Source organism: Motacilla alba, chromosome 6, assembly GCF_015832195.1.
Source record: "Motacilla alba alba isolate MOTALB_02 chromosome 6, Motacilla_alba_V1.0_pri, whole genome shotgun sequence".
NCBI lineage: Eukaryota > Metazoa > Chordata > Aves > Passeriformes > Motacillidae > Motacilla > Motacilla alba.
In genome coordinates this window covers 1,040,652-1,062,789 of record NC_052021.1, presented here as the reverse complement: position 1 = coordinate 1,062,789, position 22,138 = coordinate 1,040,652, and the positions used below count along the sequence as shown (strand labels likewise).

The 22,138-nt window shown below is 41.2% G+C and overlaps 1 protein-coding gene across 8 annotated transcripts in view; it reads left to right on the top strand.

The window, feature by feature from the left end:
- CTNNA3 (catenin alpha 3) overlaps positions 1-22,138 on the top strand; it is a 421,074-nt gene that overhangs the window by 311,682 nt on the left and 87,254 nt on the right. For all 8 annotated transcript variants that reach the window (XM_038140205.1, XM_038140208.1, XM_038140206.1 and 5 more), the window contains one exon: positions 7,760-7,960. In XM_038140205.1, coding sequence (XP_037996133.1) covers positions 7,760-7,960 — 201 coding nt within the window. The remainder of the gene's footprint in view (positions 1-7,759; positions 7,961-22,138) is intronic.

The following is a 22,138-nucleotide window of genomic DNA, read 5'->3' as shown; positions in this document are numbered from 1 at the left end:
GTTGCCATGTTTTTCTAATATTCTGCATTCACTAAAATTTAAATAGCTAATAAGCATTGTCAGAGGAGAAGGATGTATGCTGATTACCTCATAGCTTCTTGGATCTATCTGGAAGCACTTTAAATAAAATATTTACACCTAATACAGTATTAGCTACTTTTTGGAGCAATTTAGCAAAGCTGGGTGTATAAAGCAGGTTTGTTGAAGTAGGACTTCCTATGGAAGAGGAAATAGGGACTATTTGTCAGTCCCCACATTTGTAAGCAGGTTTAAGAGATTGTAGAATCGTTGGGTGGTCTGGGCTGAAAGGGACCTTGGGCAGGGAAACCATCAGCTAGACCAGGTGGCACATGTAGCATAGAATTCTAATGTAAATAACTGCACGTTGGAGTATCAGTCTCTCTGCTGTAGTTGAAACAGAAAAAGGTTTCCTAGTCTAGTTTTCCTAGAAAACGGTTTGCTGCCTCATGTTGGCCCAATGGTGTTCTGCTCACTGTTATCAGGGATTAACGTGGTCAAATCAAGGTTGAAGGGGTTTATCCCACTGTACTTCAAGAAGTTGAAGTTGATGCATTTGTTAAGAAGGTAAATGACTCTCTTGGAAGAAATTCACTGGTTTCGGTTATAGCTACTTTGGTGAAGAGAATGCTCTTCTAGGAGAGAGTTGCTATTAAGCTCATGATTCCCTGGGTTATCAACATTACAATTGCCTAGGTTCATAGCTGACACATGGCTAGTCTGAGTAAAATTTGCTATGTTCATTCTGGAATTTAGTAGCAATTGAAAAGGAGCAGGAGGGCATATTGCAAACACAGTTTGTGGTTGGAGTGATTTCTAAGGATTAAACAAGAATGCTCTATTTTATTTACTCCCCATTGTCTTCTCTTTTCCTGTCCATTTCCAACTCCTTGTTTTTCCCTTCTGGTCCTACAGAGTCAGCAGCATGTTACAGAGTTTTAATACATTAAAAAATTCTATGATGATTGTGTGCGTTGTTGAGGGGAGTATGAACTGTCTCCTGTAAGTTTAGAACAAAAACTGAGCTAAGATTCTTAGGTGATTGTAGCCAGAGAAGAGGAATGGGCACCTCTGAGGCCCAGGTCCTTGCAGACCTTTACATGTGTATGTGGAGGATGAGGTGGATTCTCCTAAAATCAGTAATTTCTTCAGCTGACACAAGGGGAGGGTGTGTTTAAGAGGACTGGGCCAAGTGAAGGGGCTGGGGCCAAGCTCCGTGAGCTCGTGTCACCCCTGCATGTTTCTGGGGGGAAGTGTTTCCTTGGGCTTGCGGTCCAGGGGACAGCTGAAGTCTGGACATGGAGAAGTGACCCCTGCCCAGCTGGATATGTTGACATGTTCAATTTTTCTGGCTCCCCTTTATGCCTGTCCTGTCTCGGTGTTCGTGCTTCTGGTCTGCTTCTTGTCTGCCTGTGCTCTCTCCAGATCCTTACCTAGATCCAGGTTGGCCTGTGTGCTTCTGCAGGGAACTTCCTGTTTGCAGAGCTCTCTCAGCTTGGCTTGTGTAAAGCTTTAGGAGAGGAGAGACACTGAAACATGCTGAGAGTCTAAGCTGGTGCTTCCTTCATTTCCCCAAGGTCCTGGAATACATCTGGATGCTGAATGGGGAAGCTGACAATCCAGAAACCTGTCTGGAGGCTGAGTTTTGTGCCCACGAAATGGAGGGCAAGGAATGAAGCAGAGGCAGTTAGCATCTCCAGTCAAATCTTATTGTAGTCGTGTTAAAAGAAATGAGGGAAAGACAACAAACTCTGGAAAGGATTAATATTACTGTAAGATTCTCACTCATGCAGGGAGAGAAATTTTTTGTAATCTGAAGCCTTTATCAGCTAGTTAAACTGATAATTTTTGGCTGCCAACTCTGCAGTTAGTAGATACTTATTTAAGACGTATTTTTATACTTCTGTTTTGGTAGTAATGTGGCAGAGAATTTTGGGTGGGTTTGGTTTTACTGTGTAGGTTGGGTTGGTTTTGTTTATGGGGTTTTTCTGTGAGATTTTTCATGCTTTTTTTTTTTAGCATTCATGAGTTTAGATACTGACATTTTAGATTCATTCATACATATGTGAGTGAAAATGTACCTTGAGGAGAAGCTGCCAACTCAATCAATGCTTTGTTCGCCCTAAGGTAAAATTTGGAACAAATACACACTTTAGTTAGTATTTTCTGGGAACCGAAGTGAAGCTGGTGTTTCAGACTGCAGGTTAAAGTTTCTAAAAACATGAAGTATTGTGTCTCTTTTCCCTGAAAAATAATTTGGACCAACTTGCACAGAAAATGCTACATCCTGAAGAACATTGCCTAGGGGGGTACCTTTATGCTATTCCCTCTTTTCTCTCCTCAGTCATCTTCCATCCTTTTTCTTCTGTTGTCTTCTGGCTTTGGGCTTGCAGCCTCCAGCTCACTGTTAGAGACAGACACCATATTTCTGTCTTATGTCCCATGGTGTACTGGATACTCCTAGATTTTACCTTTTTTCCAAGTTGGCCTACTGTTTCCTGGAGCACTCTGGCAAATTTTGTGGACATATTCCTTCAGGAAAATTTGTCCCATTAACATGATGCATGCATGTTAACTCAGGAGCCTTCTCATGTATGTTCTTGATCCTTCTTGGCATCACAATTTCCCTTTCAGAGGGAGGTTATAGTTAAATAGTGCTGAAAAAGTCTGCCACAAAGGGAATAATAAATTCATTTTCTGTAGCACCTAGAAACAACAGCATTTGCGCCCACTTGTCTGCATCACTTGGTTTCTGGTCTTCACAGGCGATTTGTTCAGATGTTTCCCCATGCTCATAATGGAGAAACTAATTTTTTCCCCTTAAATCAAGTCCCAAGTTTCCTTTGCTTTTCTGCTGACCAGTTGCCTGTTGGTGCATTTGTCCAGCTTGTCAGGGTTGGTCTGGGTGTCTGCCCCGTCCTCTGGAGTATGAGCCAGCCGGGCTCCCCGGTCTGTGTCACCTCCAGAGCTGCTCAGGATGTGCTCTGTGTCTGGCCTTAAATGCTCCCAGCCTCCTCATGCCCCTTCCTGAGGAGCAGCTGTCCAGCTTTGTCCTACTGCCTGCTCCTCAGTGAGCCTGCAGGGCTGTTCAGCTGCCCAGGTACTGCCACCCTCATTTCCCTGTGGGGAGGCTGGGGACACTGGCACCAGTGTCCTTCTAGTCAGGGATAACCAGAGCACTGCCCCCACCCACAGAGCCAGTCCTTCATCAGTGAAAGCAGTCAGTTTGTTCGTGCTTGATTGTCCCCAGTAGTAGATCAGTACTGTTTGTTCCTAATAATCTTCTTGTCCTTCTGGTGCCTGGAAATGTTTTCCTTGAGGTCTTGCACCATAATTTTTACAGGCACTGAGGTGAAGCTTTAGCCCGTAGCTTTCTGGGTGCTCCTTGTCTTTTAAGCCAGAGAAAAAACACTTCAACCCTTCTTATGGTAGGGCTCTGTGTGTCTAAAACAGGAGCATTTTGGAAGTGTGAATGCACTTGGCTAAATCCCAGATAATTGGGAACCCTGCCTGTCAGTACCACCCTTGGTCAGAGACAGGATGACAGAGTTGTCAGATGGAGTATCAACAAAAAATATTAGAAATTATCATTTAGTTTCTTAGATTTGGCAGATGAAGAATGTTTAGCTAATACAATTAGAGAAGAAAGGATATGTGTTTTCCTTGTTCTAAGTAATTATTTTTCTGTACTTTTGTATCAATTTAAAAATTCTTCTCTTGAAATTGCCAGGAACTTTGGACATTAAGTGATTACCAGTGATTTTATTTCTGAGTAGTGACTAAGACAGTGTCTTGCTTGTAGAATATAGGTATTTTATTAAAAGAGCTGCAAGTGCCAAGAAAATCTATTTCATAAGATTTCTGGTGGTGGAAATTTAGCCTTGAGCATTGTCTGAACTTCAGTATGTAGCAAAAAGATTGGACTTAGATTAGCTTGGTTTTTTTGTTGTCGCTGGGTTGGTGTTTTTTGGGGGTTTTTTGGTTGGTTTTTTTTTTTTTTTCTTTTTTTTGGTTTTTTTTTTTTTCTTTTTTTGGGGTTTTTTTCTGTCTGAATACAAGAAATGTGGTAACAGGGAGTTGTATACTGGGACTTTCACTTTCCATTTAATTGCTTTAAGTTCTCTTAACTTTAGCACTAAAACTTGCTAAATCTAAGTATGGATGTTTTTGCCATTTATTTGATGTCAGATATCTTTCTGGAGTTCATCAAAACATTGAGTCTGTGGGAGCATGTCTTTTGCTGTACTAGATAGTGCCTTTATTGGAAAACTTGGAATCCTTTTCTGATGAGCACTCTAAGGTACCATGCCTGGGGAATAGGAGTTATCTGAAAGGAAGCTGACTTTTTGTACAAAGTTTCTGTGCTTCCCATTTTATCATGTCAACAGATGGGAAAAGATAGAAATCATTTTTTCGCTAGACTATCACTGCATAGATTTCTAATTTTATGGTTTAGATCTTGCAGAAAAGGAATGTTGTATTTTCTGTCTTGTCTTCAGGAGACCAAATTGAGTTTTATAGTGCTTCTTCATGTACTACATCTTTAAAAATTTCTAGGAATTATTTTTCTTTTCTTTTTTCATAATGTCTCCATTAATTTCACAATTTTATTTTTTTTTTAGTGGAGCAGAGAAACTTGAATTAAAGTGCTTCAGCTGAGGCCTTATCAGTGTCAAGTGGAGTGGAAGGGCATCACCTGTCTTTTTCTGGATGACATGCAGAGGAAGAGCTATTGACTTTGTCCCAGAGACAGTCTGAGTCATGGCTTTGTCAGACAGCTTTATTAGCCATTGGTTAGCTCAGCTGAGATATGATTTTTGGCCATTTTTGACTAACACCAAAATCCCAGCGGGAAATCAGAAGGTGCAGTGCACTTGCTCATGATAATTGCTCTGGCAGCCATGGCAGTCTGACAATTTCCTTAAACATCTATCAATCCACTGTTACAATTAACTCTTCTGCGAGACATTGACTCATGACAAAGAGATGGTCCATCATCCTAATCTTCCTTTTCTGCTTTGGGGAAAGTGAGTTACTTGGCTGAAAGTCAAAAGTTGACCTAATGCATTTGTTACAGGAGGAGGAAGTAAGAAAGATAGAGGTTGAAACAATCTTAGCTGGACTGTGATCAGTGGTGTTCTTTTTCTATTAGATCTCCTAAGGCAAATGTATCATCTTACTTGAGCCCTGGGAAAATGAAATTAAGCAAAGCTCTATTGATTGTGGAGTAGCTCATCTGGGAAGAGCTTCAGAACATTGTGAGAGGCTGTGGTTATTCAGCACGTGCTGCTGGGCAGTGCCTGCGCTGGGGACAGACTCACTGGTGATCTTTGTGTGTGCAATTGCACGTGGTGCTGTGCTGCCGAGGGCTTGGCAGTGGGTGATAGACAGATGGATGGCACTGGGCAGGCTCCCTGGGACCCCTGACGTGGGGCCATGGATGGATGGAGCAAGAAAACCTTGCACTGCTTTACTAGTACAAGGTGGATGAACAAGACAAAATTAATAAAATCAATATCCCTCTCTGTTATCCTTAAACACAGTATCTGAGAGCATACATCACAGTCTAATTTATATCCATTTCTAAAATGGCTTAAAAGTAGTCTTGCCATACGTACAGGTCTAGTTCCATTTCTGTTGAGCATCCACTCTCAAGTTTGCTATTCCATAAAAGTGCTGTTAGTGCTATCCCTTAGAAAGGTTGGGAAACTGGGAACTTTTTCACCATGTGTTCCATTCATACAGTATGTCTGTGACACCATGGGCAATTTTATTTTTCTAATGCGCCTGAGATTCATATCGTATGAAATAGCCAGATAACTGTGATCATCTGTTATGGATGTTTTGCTTGGTAGGTCCTGGAAGAGCCCTGCCTTTCTGTTTACACAGGATTAAGCCCTTTAATTGCTGTCTTTGCTGGACAGTAAAAAGCAGTATATTCTTCACAGCAAGGCCCCTAAAGTGGTGGTTGTTCTATCCATTCTGTCATTGTCTGTACTAACACATGGACAGTATTAAAACTAATACAAGGGTGGCCCATACTGCTTCATTTTGGATGTAACTGTGGCTTTTTTAGTCATTTCTCCTGCATTCTGTGCATGTCAGACCTCTCTGTCCGTCGTTGTACACATAGACAGACTGGTTTGTTTGGAAGCCTCCTGCTGTGGAAGCACACAGGAAGAGCTGCTTGGAAAAGGAAAGGTGAGATATAATCTGTACAGCACAGGTTGGAGCCTGTAACATCTTTGTGCACCTGCTCCTTTGGCCCCTTCTTCCCAGCTGGACGTGTTGTATTTGACACAGGAGGAGCTGAGGTAGCTGCCAGTGCTCTGAGTGCCCTCTTTGCATGGAGCTGTCAGTCTGTGGGTGCAGCTGCCAAATCTGCATGTGCTGAACACAGTGCTGACAAAGTCAGCATTGCTAAACTCCTCTTTTTCTGTGATCTGTGGAGGTGGTGACATGGATCTGAGAAGGATAAGGATGTTCTGTGTTTACAGGGACATTCTGTGATGCAGCCATTTCATAAACTGAACCAGAATTCATAGGTTTTTGCATAGGCAGAATCCCAAGGTAGTTGTGCCAGACCCAGTTAGTAGTTTAGGATTACCTCATGGTGTGTTTTATCTGTCCAAGTTACTGTGATTGTCTAATTTATTGGTTAACATAAAACATAATATAATACTTAGAAGGGCAGTCATGTGTATTGGCAAGAAACCTGTAAGCTCTGAATGAATTCATAGCTTAGTGCAGGGGAAGTTCCACTGATACTTCTGAAGATGGAGCAGATCTATTGCCTTCACAAAATGCACTTCTAATGTTCTTGTACACTCTCTTGTGAGACAAAGCAGATTGCAGATCTGTGTAGGAAAGGAAATTCAATGCTAGCACTAATGGGGAAGTTTTTAGGAGGTATTTAAGCTTTAAAGCAGTAAACATATTATCATTTAAAGACATATTTTATGATTCTTCTTTGTACCATAAGTTTAATTTTATATTTGCATGACTTTGCCTGAAAAAAAAGGAGTATGTCCCTAAATATTGATTGTATAGATGGAAATAATAATGTACCACATAACTGTTCTCTCTGTAGTTCCTGATATTATTGTCTTCTAGCTTGATTTGAATCCTTACTTGTGCTTGTTACACTTTGGTTTAGGACCGGTCTTTATTATCATCAATATTTTTTCCTTTGCCCTTCCTGCTGATGTTTTTTTCCCCATTTCTACATACTTGGGTATCAAAGAACGGTGTGGTAAGTACAAATTGCCAGTTGAAAAATTTGTATCTAGAAAGATAGAAGGGTGATAATTTACTGCAGAGTTTGATTAATCCTGGGCATCCTAAGGCTCTATGTAAAAGAAGTTAATTTAGTTGTTGGGCAATTGATTGTCATTGGAGACTCATCTCATTATGGAAGATGTCACAGTGGCTTAAGAAGGTTTCAACAATAAAGAAGCAGCTTTAATAAATTTTCTTTATTTTGCAAATATTTAATTTGTATGTAAGGTTTTGCGGTTTTCATATTTTTAAAGCTCTTTCTGACTCAGTATTTTATTGTTGCACTTGATTATAGGAGAGTATTACAGTGCCTTTGAATTCTAGGAATCAGTAACTGGTTAGGAGAACTTTCAGGCAGGTCAGTGTAGGTTTACCACTGTAAGTTTTGCAGCCTGCTGAGCTGTGTAAGCAGTGTGTGAGTGCCTAAGTGGTGGATGCTAAAGCAGTGTCCTTGTGCTTGCAGAGAGCCACATCCTGGAGGACGTGAACCGCTGCATCGTGGCGCTGCGGGAGCAGGACGCCGAGGGCCTGGACCGCGCCGCAGGTGCCATCCGCGGCCGCGCCGCCAGGGTCGCGCACGTCGTGGCAGGGGAGATGGACAACTACGAGCCAGGAGCGTACACCCAGGGGGTCATGGGGCACGTGCAGCATCTCTCCGGGGCTGGTAAGGCCGAGCGGGGAGCTTTTATCACACGTCACCGTTCCTTGGTGCGCTGCGTTCAACGGGAATCCTGTGGGTGGCTGGTGTAACGCACGGGTGGTGCACCGATGATTCCCTCTGAGGTCTCTACTCTCCTTTTAGCAAGCTGTTGAATTAGGACGAGACCATGCGGTTCAAAACTAATTTTTAACGTTTTATTTGAATTACATGATCTCTGTGAGCTTTCTTGAGTTATGGAACCCCCGGTTGCTGGCGTCCTTAATGCATGTAGCATTGTTTGGAGACTTGTAGCTAATGAGGTAGCAGCTTCCCACTTTATTGTGCTGGCCTCACCACGCCTGCTCTAAGCAGATGAAAGGCAAACTCGGAGAAGGAGGTGCGTGATTTGGGCGTACTTCCACTTTAAAGACTGTTAAGCAGTAATCAGATGTCCCAAAAAGTCTTCAGTTTTGCAAAACAAATTAGAAACTTTCTAAAATGCTTAGCAGTCTCCTTTCCATTTCCATAATATTAAAAAAGAGGGCATCCTGTATTGGAAAATGCCTGTACTGGCCAGAGGGGGTGCAATTGCACCATTCTATAAATGGTTCCTGTGTTTTCTATAAATGAATCTCTGGCTTTTCATAATGTGTACGTAATTAAAAAAAATATAATTTATGGAGTTCCCAGTACTTTCACGTTTTAAATAGTTGCAAGTCTCACTGTGGGCAGTTAAACTTCTCCTAAGAGATTTTCTGGCAAGTCTGTACATCCCTGGAATATAGGATTTGGCTTCCTGAACTCAGAGGTCTAATTCCTTCCTCTTTCAATCTAAACAAATGTCTAGTACCTTACATTTAACTGACATTTTACCACAAGAAAAGACGGAATTTTGTTTGAGCTCTTTCTTAGTAAGTTCAAATATGTCCAGGGCAGAACTGTCCTCATGTGAACAGGAGTAAACTGACATTACAGTGAAGTGGCAGAAGAGAACAATGGGAAGAGTTTGAAATAGTCTTGCCTGTTTTTTATCTTGTTTTCCTATATTTTGATGGGAAAATTGAAAAATTTTCACCATTGCATTCCTTTCTTCATGATTTCTGGAAGTAGTGTTATAAATACTGAGAGGGAAGCAGCATAGGAAAGCATAGTTTAGATGCTCATGTAAAAGCTGAGCCTGTTTTTCCTGAAACTGATAGTGTTTAAAGACATTGGGAGTTGACATTGATTTCTGTTCTGTTGCCTTGCTTTGACAGTAATATATATAATATACCTAAACCTATCTGTCTGCAGAAGACAAGGAAGCATAAAACTGGTTGTGGTTGGAATGTTTTCTTGTTTCAAGGAACATCAAGCATGGTCACATCTCAAATGACTTTGCAGTACTTCAAAGAATTCGCTGTCTTTATGTTGTTCAATGGGAGTGCAAAAAAGACACACGTACTTCTCATGTTCACCTGTATTTATGTGATCTGCAGTGAACAGATGTTGGACTGTGAGAGGGCTGCTTGGTTTTGTTTTATTTAATTTTTCAGCTTACAGGTAAAATGCAGGTAGGTTGCAGCCCACAGGTGTAACCTAAACCTTTCTATCCCAGCTGGGTCTTTCAGGTCCGGCTGATTGCAAGGGGAAACTTCACCAGGAGAGAACTCTGTATTTATGCTGCCATAAACTCCTCAGTTAACTTCCACAATAACCTCAGGCAGTGAAGGGTATTATGCCTACGGAAGAGGTAAAGTGTTACTCATGTTACTGTAGGCAGAGTATAGAATTGGTGTAAACAAAATTAAAGACAAAGAGCATACATGGAAATAGCAGAGAACTAAAAACAAAAATGGAAGAGTGAATGGGAGAATAAATAGGAAAGATGCAAATTGGAGGTAACAGAAGGTAGAAAATGTGCATAAGATATATTTACTGTTTGTTAAAACAAAGATCAAGGTTAAATTGTAGACCATATGATGAGGTAATGCATAAGATAAGAAAGATGTTTAATTTTCTGCATTGCAGTATGCAGGGAAAGAGCAGAAGATCACTGTATCTGTGTCTTCAGCTGGAAGACATGAGATGTATTTGAGATAAAGTGAGCTATTCAACAGTAGTATCTTAATACTGCCACAAAATGAGTATTAAAAACTGGAGCTTAATTTCTCAGCTCGGGTGTAGTCTGGTGTACGTATGAGCTGTGGGCAGCCAAGTGCATCTCTACAGCACCATGCAATGGAGGGTCCTCTTTCTCAGGGATATTTATCCCATTCCTCTGTTTACCCCTTCCCTTTCCCTAAACAAGAAGGAAAACCCTGAGAAGACTAACGACAAGGCTCTGTAAAAGCCCCATCTATGGTGTGGAGCTGAGCTTTTAGAAGTTAAATAATACCAGGGCTGAAGTTGTCTTTGCAGCCTTGACATCCCTTGGTTTGCCCTCTGCGTGTGCGTGACGTGCCTTAGGACACTGTGGCTATGTGATCATAGCCAGCCGTGTTACCAAACAGCTGCTTTGTGCAGGTCGCTGCAGGGGCACGTGCCAGGGCCACGGATTAGCTCAGAGGAGGCTGCTGTCCACAGGCTCCGTTTAAAACGTCGTGAAGCACAAGGCTGTGGGAACAGAATGTATGAGCTCGTGTTGGACGTAGTTATAGAGGGACTTGATGATCTTGGTCTTTCTGGACCGACTCTGTGGTTGCAGTGGCGGGGTCTGTGCAGAGCTCCTGCTGATGGCCAGTCCTTGAGGCTGCAGTGGTGGGGGTGCAGGGTGGCTCCCCAGCTCCTGCTGTGAGAGGGGGGAGTGCTGTGCTGGCTGTGCCCTTGTTCCACATGGCAGTGGCCCCGGGCTCTGACCGGGCCGTTCTGTGTCCCCTGCTCCCAGGTTTCTGGGGGAGCAGCGTGCAGCTGTGTGGGTAGGGAAGAGCTGCAGAGTGTTCCAAGGCCCCAGGGCAGGTGGCTGTAAGTCAGCCTTGAGCAGCGTGGCCCAAGTCTGTGTGAAACCTGGGGACCCTGGAGAAGATGTTCAGCCTGTGGGGGGGTGTGTTCTGGGGAGGCAGTGGTTTAGCCCAGCAGTGCCTGTTTGCCTGTACGAGGGTGAAGTAGTTGAGCTCGAGGCTGTGTTCTGGTGTAGTTAAGGCTGTGAAAACTTCCCTACTGGTGCCTTTGTCATTCCTAATGTCTGGCACGGTTCGTTAGATTGAAATATGCGGATTGTTGCATTTTGGTAGGGTTTGTGTACTGTTGTATCAAAGCAAAATGAAACTTTTAGAAGCTCTGTTTATAAAATCCTATGGTATTTCTTCTTCACAACTGGAAGGGCGATCTTGTTCTGTACTTTTAAATACCAGTCTCCTCTGTTATTTTATTGCCTGCCAGAGTCTGCAGCAGTTAAACTTAAGTCAACATTTTATATTATGGCATATATCTGTTGGTAGAGTAAAAAGTCTGTATTGTAAATTTGGTCTGCAGTTCTGCTGTAATGCCAAAGTATAATGAGATATATATATATATATGTATAAATACATAAATTCTGTAGTTACTTTGAAGTCTACAGATCTTGTTAAAAAAAACAAGGAAAAGGGTGGAGACAAAGATGAGAAGTGTTTTAACTGCCTCAAGTCTGCAGTGGGCCAAAGACATTTAGCTTTTAGACTTTTTCTGGAGTGCTTGGGTTTTGTTCAGTGATTTTCTTTAAAACCTTCCCAGCCTTCAGTTACATTTTGGCAGCATATTTTAACATATTATGTGCCAATATGAATGAATTTATTTAGTTACACTGTGTGTATTTGTTTCCTGGTCCCAGGATTGCTATTTTGGCCACCTTCCAGTCTCCCCTTCCCCTTCACAGCCCTTTCAGTGTGGGTGCTTCTACAGCCCTATATTAATACTGATCTACTACACCTGAGCCACAGCTTTCTTGTACAGTAATTTATTAATTGAGTCTCCAGGGTGGATTAAATCAACTGCATTGCTTTTCTCTGGGAAAAGGCAATTTACCTTAGCCATAAAAAGACAGTGGTGTTTTCATGACACCAGCCTCCTTCCATCTTGGGCTTTTTTTTCAGCTTTTCCATTTCTTGCAAGCCTGTGTGCACTAAGCTAATGGTTTGTATTTTCCTGGCTGCTTCACTTGCCTTTTTCAATTCCAGTTTACAGGTTTGTCACAGAAGCTTATGTGAAATGACTGGCAGTTTCCTTTGTCCCCTATCTCGAGTCTTCTGCAGTAGAGATTTTCAGTTCTTCTTTGGAAATGTGGCTCTCTTTCACCCAAAAGACACCCTCCAGAGAGGAAATGCAAGAGAGGTTGTCTGTATTCTCCTGCCCACTCTGACATTTAGTACTTATTTTGTCATCTTCTGGCAAAGCCACCTGAGCCAGCGTGGGGAGGGAGGAGCACTTCCAGAGCCTTCACTGGCTTTTCCTAAGGTGTATCTTCAGATAGGATCCTGAGATGGGATGAATGGGCAGTTGAAGGTTCTTACCTCTTGTTGTAGAACAAAAGATACCGATATGACTGACTTTATTCTAAATTAGTTTAGAGGTGGCTAAATTGAGGTGAATGGACCTTACTCATTCTGTGGGGCAAACAAAAAATCATAAGTTTTTATTAATTTAGGAAGATTAATGTAGAATTTTATTAATTCAGAAAGTTTTCAATGAAAAAGTATTTTTCACTAGTTGTTCATCACTAATGAGATCTCTTTAGAGAATACTTGCTGTTCAAGTCTGTTTAGTGTTCAGTGATATTTACTCTTGCTTATGAAACCCAAAGACTGCTGAAGAAGAGGATTGACTCCTGTAACTTCAAAATACATGAAAAAAGAAAATCCTCAAAACATTTGAAGAAGGAGAGAGGCCTGAGCATGCAAGCTTATGGAATTGGTGAACTTGTGAAATTGGTACATAACCCAGACAAGGAACATTTTACAAGCAACTATTCAGCAGAATTATTGTAAGAGCTAAAAGGAAAAAAAAAAGAGCCAAGAAAAACACTGAGGGTATTTGCATGACTTAGCCTAAAATATGCTTTTTGATGAGTTACGTGGTGATTGTAAGATAATAACTTAAGAAATAGCCCTTGATTCTTGTAGTTTTTACTCTGTTACAGAGTCAATAACCTCCATTTGGTGGAGAATGCAGTGCAGTTATTTTTTTTTCTTGGGCTCTCTTTGGATCCTTTTGTGAAATTCTGTTAAAGATGCTGGCTTTAGAAACTGAATTTTGCTTCTGATGTAAGAATGTTCTGAAAAATAGGGGGAAAGACCAACAATTTTTTGGGTTCCAGGTAATCAAAAAATGACCCTGAACATTGAAATTTCTTTTTGCCAATCTTTTCTTCCTTTACTCTAGCTCAGAAATATCTTTGCTTCACTGTTAATGACAGTGTAATGTCCGTGTTGATTATAGGCACTGTGTGGACATTAAGGTGCCTTTAATTACACATCTGCTTCTATAAAATGCAGTTGCACTTAGTGATCATTTAAAGCCCTGAGAAGGAAGTGCTCTCCAGTGCACTGCTCCTTGCTTAGTGCCAGCTGCAGAGTGCCCAGCACAGGTGCACTGTTCAGGGCAGTCCTTGAACACACACTCAGAGGCTCCAAGAACTTTCCTCCTCAAGAGAAATCTTAGTAAGAGCAGCCTTGAAAATGCAGCATTGTTGTGAAATAAATAAGTGTTTCTGAAGATAAGAAGTTTGGTTTTGCAGTGTTCACTTGAGTTTTGATGCTTTTTTTGGTTGCTAGCTCATTTTCCTGGATAAGGATCGTAAATACCTTTCTGCTGCCTGTCATGGATTTGGCACACACAGTCTTGCTCCATCTAAGTTAAATGGGGAGTGGGAGGGAGGTGGGGGAAGGGTCTCTTGGTTTGAGTGGCATTGGTGGAAGAACTGGAAAAGTGAGGATGTTGTGTGAATTCTAAATCTTGCTCCCGTGGTAATGAATTTGCCACTTTGGTGAAGCCTGGTTTACCTGTAGTCTGATTTTGGAGCAGAGGACACTTGGGGAAGCCTTCCTTAAAGTCAGAATGCCACTGAACAGCAGGGTTGTCCTTGCTTCTGCAGTTTCCACAGGCCCTACAGGGAAAGTGAGGATGGCAGTACACTAATGGGCAGTAATGGCTTTTTTTTTTTTCTCTCTCCAGTGTTTTGTGGGCTGGGGTTTTTGTTGGCTGGTTGGTTTGTTGGTTTTTTCCAAGTAGAATTGCTTTTCTGTAGTCATTGTGTGTGACATTTTGTGATAAATCTTCCCTCACTTGGAGCTACATTAAGAAGTGACTTGTTACTTTCCGATGTCTGTATAACGTTAATATATCCATTTTAATTTATCTCTCTCTTTTAGATCTTAAGGACCGCTAGACAGGTCTGGTTCAGTAGAGTCCCTTCATTAATGACATCCCTTCCCTAAGCTGATGACAAGATCAGGGGACTCTGCTGTTCCTTTTACTGCATTTTTTTAACTGAAGCAAGCTCTCGAACTTGCACAAGGTTATCTCTGTGCCCATATCAAAGCCATTCCTTTCATTTCAGCTGTGACTTTCTTGCACAAGCTCTTAAGTGCCTTGACCTCTGTAATGTTAAGGACATTTCATTCACTTCCAGCTCTGTAACCTTTCCAGTTATTTGGAATGTGTTTTTCATAGCCTCTGGGACACAGTTTTATCTCATTACTGTTATCATAATGTTTATCTTGCAGTCTTGATCCTACAAACCCTGATGCTGTTGTTACTTTGCATTTCTGGGGAGTTGCAAGCATGCTGTGTCTGTTGCACTTGCCTGTGATTAACTTGCTGTGTCTCAGGCACTAGTTGATTATTCATTTCCTTTGCCAGTCCACATTCAAAGAATCCTTTCATCCTCTTGCCTTTTAGAACAGTGTAATATTTTGGAGATGGCATCTTTCTTACAGAAGCTGAAGTTTTTGTCTATTTTACAAATTTTTGCATTAGGAACATTTTAGTTCTTAATGAGCAGCTTTGGCTTCATCTGCTTTGTCCTGGAGCTAGCTGGTCAGATCTACCTGCTGGGTTATCCCAGTACATACTAGAGTCTTTGGAATACTTTGGAAGTTACTGTTGTGTTGTGTGTTGTCCTATTAGTATGATTATTGTTGATTTGTAATTTCCTTATGCTGTCCTTTGGTCTCTGCCCTTTTCCCAGAACTTCCTTTACTACTCCTTTCACGAAATGCCAATCTCTCCCTAAAACGTGCCTTCGCTCGAGAAATTTCCCTGTTAGTTTTGTACTTCTTCAAACTTCATTAGTTCACCGAAACTGTTCTTTTCCCTTGGGATTCTTCATTGGTTGATATTTGAATGCCCACCTTGTTTGTTATCTCTAGTTTCTCCTGATTTGTTGAATCTTGTATCCTTCCCTGTGACCCTCCCTGGCAGCTGGGGATCAGTGGAGTTTGAGAGGGGACTGTAGCTCCTTGTCACCATCTAGCTGGGACAAGCAACAAGTTACCACTCTTCTGACTGTTGGCTTTTGTAATGTTTGCGTGTCAGAGCATGATTTGCCTCCTAAGCAGGATTGTGAACTGAGTAACTGGATTTCATAGATCATCATTGCTTAAGAGTTCATAGCATCTATGAGGACTGTTTTGGTTTAAATTGTGGTTATGAATCCAGTCTCAGTAAGGATTTCCTTAGACCTGAAAAGCTGCAGTATGTTTTTGTTCTTCAACTGTAGCTCATCATTCTTAAGTTCCTTATAGAGATCATTTTCAAACCGGAATTTACAAAAAAAAAAAAAAGCACCTTTCACAGTTTTCATTTTTGCATGTAATACACTACGTTTTATAGTAAAAGTCATAATTTTGTGACATGCCCTATCATAATCAAAATTAAATGATTCCCCCACATTCCTCCAATAATACTTTCAACTACCTACATCTAACTCAAACTGTTTAAGATATTTTTAGTGATTCCTTTCTGGCAGCATGCCCTCAGCTCTTAGTGCTTCCTTCCTTAGAAACCATGAACTTTCAGATCTGGAAATGATGGGAGGAGCATATACATAATTCAGTAGTATTTATATATGCCTGTGTATGTATGCTTGGATTATAAATCTGTTAATGTAGTAAAATTGATTCTTGCTGAAATCGTAAATGATGAGCTTGTCTTCATTTTGTTCACCTTGTCTCAGTAAGTCTGTCATCACCATTCATTGCACTATTTGGAGAAGTGGCATTGAATTCACTATATAGCAAATAAATGTCGGTAAATAGGGCTTCTCTTCACTTTCTGGGGACTGTAGTTTGTTTTCTACCAGAATCCCCATCTCTGAAGCTGGTTTTGTTTGCTGCAGGCTTTGTTTTGTGTCACAGTTGGTGAGAACACCAGACCATCTCTTCAGTTTACTGAGTGCTGTTAAACAGCTGCAGTTGTTTGGAATGATGCAGTAGGCAGCAGGCAAAGTGTAAGGAATGCATCCATCAGAACTGAAGCATTTGTCATGGACTTTCATGCAGGAATGTACAACTGTCTGTCGCTCACACATCCTATTGATTGTTGTCAGGCATTAAAAATTCAAAGGTAGGCAGCTTCAGTCGGCAGATGGAGAGGCCTGTATCTTGGTATTGTGCAAAAAAGTTTTTGCAGAATTCCTCACCCTTCCCAAGCACTGTAAAACAGTAGCCATGCTTTGCTTATGGAATACTGGGCCTTAGCAGCCCGGCTAGGCAGTAAACTGTTGATGGCCCTCCTAATGAACAGGAATGTTTAGGGAAAACCCATAGATGTTTCAACAGCTTGTTTAGTAGAAGGGTTTGTGGGTTTTTTTTCTTAGGGTGCAGTTTTAGAATTTCTTTCCTGCCCTGAAGCTTCAAGTAGTATTCCCTGTACCAGAACATGCTTTCCCAGGAACCTTATTTTTGGTGTTGAGGGAGGCTTAAAACAATTGCCTGATACTGATTCCTTGGTCTGAAGTCAGAAGTGTTTAGTGAGCAATTCTGGATGATAGCAGCATATTGTTGGTTTTGATATGCTTATTTTTTAGGAAGGGGAGACTAGATTTCAGGAAATACCATGAAGCAGATCTCTGAGGAAGCATTCATGGTAAAATAAACAATATTTAATGATAGCATGCCAAACATCAAAGTCGATACATGGATTATAACAGGAGTGCCAGAATAAGATGGCAAAGATCTAAGAATGTGAGCCTTGGTAAGAGGATGGTACTTGCTGTACACTTTTCCAAAGTAGGCCTTGTCAAACTCAAATGGTTGGGGCAAAGCTTTCTGGAGAACAGAGGGTGCTGAGGATGGGCTGGGCCTTAGTGCAGGTGACTTGTGAGAAGGGGGAGAGTCTAAGAGTTGAACGTGGGGAGGTGGCAGCCAAGGGACAATGGATAGAGACCTGCAGCTTCCCCAGGGAGTTGCAGTGACTCTGGTGCCACTCACTCTTGGTAGAGACAGATGGCACAGCTAAGGGCAGTGGCCACAAGCTGCAGCAGAGGAAATCAGGGAGAGTGTGGGCAGAGCAGGGGATTTACTCACTGTAGTGCAGCACTAGAACAAACCTGCAGTGACATTTCTGTCTTTAAAGGTTTTCAAAATTTAGCTGGACAAAGCCGTGACTGACCTGATGTTGTGTTGGTCTTATGTCTAAGGAGATGATACACAGAATCCTTTTCAAATTATGTATGTAGGATTTTTTTGCTTGTGTTAGATGCCAGCTGCATTCACTTAAGAGCCATCTTTTCTGGGTAACTAAATGTTTCGATGTGGGCATTCATACTCTGCTTAGTGACTTGCTTGTTACTAGAAATACATAATGTTACTATTAAGAAGGACTTTGAGTGTAAAAATGCTTGCACATACTTCATTTAAAATCTGCAAATTTCTCCAGAACATTAATACAGACCGCTTGTATGAAATGTTGTGTATTAAATGGTGCTCAAGCATAGAAACATTGTAAATGGATGCAGTCCCTCTGTGTGGTTTAGTCTGATGTATTTCCATATAGGCAAAGAAGCATTTAGAACTTATAGGTGCTCTGTTTTTCAAAGAGTTTGTTTACTCTTCAGTGTGCTCTTTTCAAATTACTTTCTCTTCCTGAGAGCTAATACTGAAATTTTCAGCAGTGCTCCAGATTTCTTTCCAGTAACAGCATAGTCCTCTTGTGTTTATTTAATTTGTCCTCTTGTCTTGCTTTTCTTTTATTCTGTGGGATAGGTAAGTAAGAACCTGTCCCTAAAAACACATTTAGAGTTTGTATCTTAATAGTATTGGAAGCAATGCTAGTTTTATTCAGTGTAGTTTTGTTCAGTTTTTAACCATTGTTTGTGAGGTGATAAATGGCTTTCTTGAAACGTCAGTAGTCTGTATGTTGAAGGAAAATCATTATATCTGCATTGTAGGTTGGGAGGAGGCTTTCTTGTAGCCCATCTTTGTAAACTCTAAACCCCAAGTAAAGAACAAAACCACCTTGGGAACCTTTTCAGCCTTTCCATAGTCTCTCGACAGAATTGGATGTAGCAGGAAATGTAATTGGCAGCCCCTCTCTTGTCTGTCAGCAGTCCCCTGCAGTTGGAGTTCTCCCTCAATGTCTGTACAGAACAGTCAGTACCTGTTACAAGTGATACTCCAACTGTTCCTTTGCTTTCTTGTACAGAAATTTCTTTAGCTGAAGAACTTTCCCCTGCTGATGGCAGTAGTGTTAGCACTAATAGCCATAAGCATTGTTAATTTATTTAAACACTAGTTAAATGAGAGATTTCAGGAAAATAGTGAAGAAAGTTCTTTTAAATGTTATTGGTAAGCAGTTGGGTAAGACAGGATTTCTTTGTAGGGCAGAATGTGTAATACAGGATGCAGTTATGGTTGGCATACTGAGTGCCAGCAGCCCCTTCAGGTTCCTGCTTTGAGCCCTTAGATAGTGCCACTTGAGTTTGTCACCTTGGCCACAAACAAGCTGCCCATTGGTATTTCACCTTCTGCAACTAGCAGGTTTATTTCTCTCAAACGATTCTGTGCTACAGTTGAACATTCTCATTAAATGTACCAGCATTCCTTTATCACTGTTGATTTTAATCCCTTTCAGTACAGCGTGTTCTAATAATGAAGCTTCCACGGTGGGCTTCAGCAATGAGAACCTAATCACAAATCCACTGCAGCGACTGCCACGGACTCCTCTGGTTGTGCAGCCCTTGGGTTCCTGTTCCTTCTGACTGCTGCCAGTGTCTGTGATCCCACTGAACAGAGTCCCTCTGCTCTGAGGGGCTGCAGCAAAGGCAGGAAGCACACACAGAGTTAGCCTGTCACGAGTCACTGCTTTCTGAATCATTCTGAGGCTAGCTCTGAATATTAAATTTAGAGACAGTATTTTTCTGGCACCATTCAGAAAAATATCTTTTCTGCGGTTGACAGCTTTTATTGGTATTTCACTGTAATTAAGTGTTCGAGGATTTTGGCTACCAAGATGTATTTTTCATGTGCTTACTTTTAAAATGTCAGCAATCTTCCATGAAAAATAATTCTTCTTGATGAAATTAGTTCACTTATTCCAAGTTACTGTTGTAGTAGACATAGAACTAAAATGTAGTGACCCTTCTCCCAATACATTTTGTCCAAGGAGGTTTTGTCTTCTATGTTTTTGTTGTTTGCTAACATATGTCAAAAACACGGTCTCTAACTCTGCCTAAAAAGCTGTATTAATTTTCTGATGTTTCCCCGTGGGATATGCAATTTTTTTTGTCTTTGGGCCAAAAAAGCTTGGAATCTTGTGCAGTTTTATTTATTCTTTGTGGCTAATTCAATTAATTTCAGGTTTTCTAGGTTGATGCTACACCCACTGGGAACCAGATTTCTGAAAAGACAATATTTCTAATAATCTACTAAAAGAGCTCGCTGCATTTCAAAATTAAATGTTTAAATTGTTGTCTGCTGTTAATGTTTTGAAGACCAACTCATTGTTGGTATAGTTATCTTTGGGGAAATACGGCTCAGTTACATGTTCTGAGCTTCTGAAATGAAACTGGTGTCTCCCCAAATAAAGTTACTGCAGTGCATGAAGAGCAGTTGTAAGTTCAGCACCACTGCCATGCCCCCTCCATAAGGACTGGCTGGGGATCACAGACAAGTTTGTGTATTGGCTATGCTCAGTTGTTTCTTCCCACTTTTCTCCCATAATTATAGGGTGACTGTAAGGTTTTTGTGAATTACCCCATTCTTTAGCTTTGGTTTATAGCACAGTGCATCTACAGTGCAACCAAAGAAGGTTCACAGAGAGGGGTTCGGGATGGTTGTAACTTTTTTATTAAACTCTCAGGACTACTCTTTCCCACTTAAATTGCTAAAAAAGCTGCTCTCTGTTAAGATAATATCTCTTACGTAGAATGAAGTCCCTTGCTTCCTACAAGGACTTACATTTCCTCTTAATTTCCTTTTTATGGCATTTTCTGTGTCCTGCTCAGTCAATTTGGAAAATTCCAATTTGGGAGTATTTGGTCAGCAGCCTGTAGAAATTGCCTGGTATGTTAATTGCCTCTTTACTCTTGTTGGCTGAGCTTCGAGTGTGTTTTGGGGTGTTTTTTAGGTACGGACTTTGGGTATTTACTAGTCTTAGTGTCTGTGTAGCTATATGCCATTCCATGTAGTGCAGATTCCTCTAAATGAAACCCAGAGACTGCGCTTGAAGGAAGGGCGGGCATGTTCTGGGCTGAGGAGTAGTTCTTGTTTCCGCAGCTTGTGGATGTCATGCTGTAGCAGGGGACTGATGAGACAAGACAGGCCCACATGGTCCACGCTGTCTGCTAAGGAATGAGAAATAAATTCTGAAATTCCTCTTATCTGTCCTAGGGGGAAATGTCATTCTCATCTGGGATCTCATGGTCAGTCTGTCCTTGAGCATGGCAGCAAAATGTATTAGGTAGAGGGTTTCAAAAAAAGGAGGATTATGTAAATTACTGAAATTATCACTCTGCTCTTTGAGATGCTGTGACCTGTCTCTAATGAGTTCCTTATACCGGGAAACTCATGTACTCCCTCCAAAGCATGCCCACAAAGAAACCCTTTGAAGATGGCTGAGAGGGATCCCACTGAAGTCTTGAGCTCTGTTGCTCAGATGCAGGGCACTGCTTTAATTCCCAGCTGCAGTGTTCCATGCCTTTGCAGGCTGTGGTCCAGGGATTGCTAAATCCCAAGCAATCCTCTGTGCCCATGTGTTACAGAGAGCAGGGACTGGTGTGTACATCTGAACTGTCCTGGTGCAAAGCAAAACAACTCGGTATTCCAGGTAGGAAGCTGAATCACTGTCATGGATGTGTTTAGGGGAGGAATAAATTAGGGCGGTTTCAAAATTAAAAGCAGCAATTTACTGGATTGTTACTCATTAATTACACACGCTGCCAATAATTAGGTCTCACTTGCTATCAATATTTTCTCACATTCAGGACAGTTAACTCCTAAAAATTTTACCCTTGTTAGCTGTGATGACCTAGTACCACAAAACTACTGTCGTGTTGAGCGTAGTTTCTGTATAAATATGTCTGTAAACATATGCATGCAAAAATATTCATGATGTCCATTTGTATATAGCTAGGTAATTATATACATTATATATACATGTATATACACACTCAGCTGTGTGCTTGTGGGTCTGCCAGCAGTCTGCCAGCTTTGCAAGCTGCAAAATGCACAGCTGCAGCTGGCACAGGTCTGAGCTAGAGAAGCAGATACAGCTTGCTTTTTGTTAGGAAACTTTTTATGTGCAGCAGGCCTCTCCCTGGACTACTTCATGTTGTATTACACTGTTATTATGCAGAAACTTTGGCATGAAGTACTGAATTCCATTAGGATAATTTATAGATCTTTATGCTCTAAATAGTCAAGGAGGGGACATTGGTGGTTTCTGAGATCGTGCCTCTCATATACTGGCCTAGGATAGAAACTGCCAGAGGAAGATGAGCTCTTTCAGGTGTTGTAAGTTCCACAAATAGTTACTCTCTTTTCCTGCATAAAACCTGTAAACTTGTTACCAAATAAGGTGAATGCTAGTATAAGGGGTATATCAAATACCTATAGTCACAAAGCTCTTTGCTTCATTCATATACATATATATGTAGATATATGTAAATATATTCCTTAGAAAGCCATTGGATACAGTGGCATAGTAAAAAGTTACCAATGTAACATTGTATCACAGAAATAGAGGCTTGAGTTAAGGGTCTGTACCATAGTGAAATTAGCTTCAGAAGCAGCTTCATCTTTGCGTTAGGAT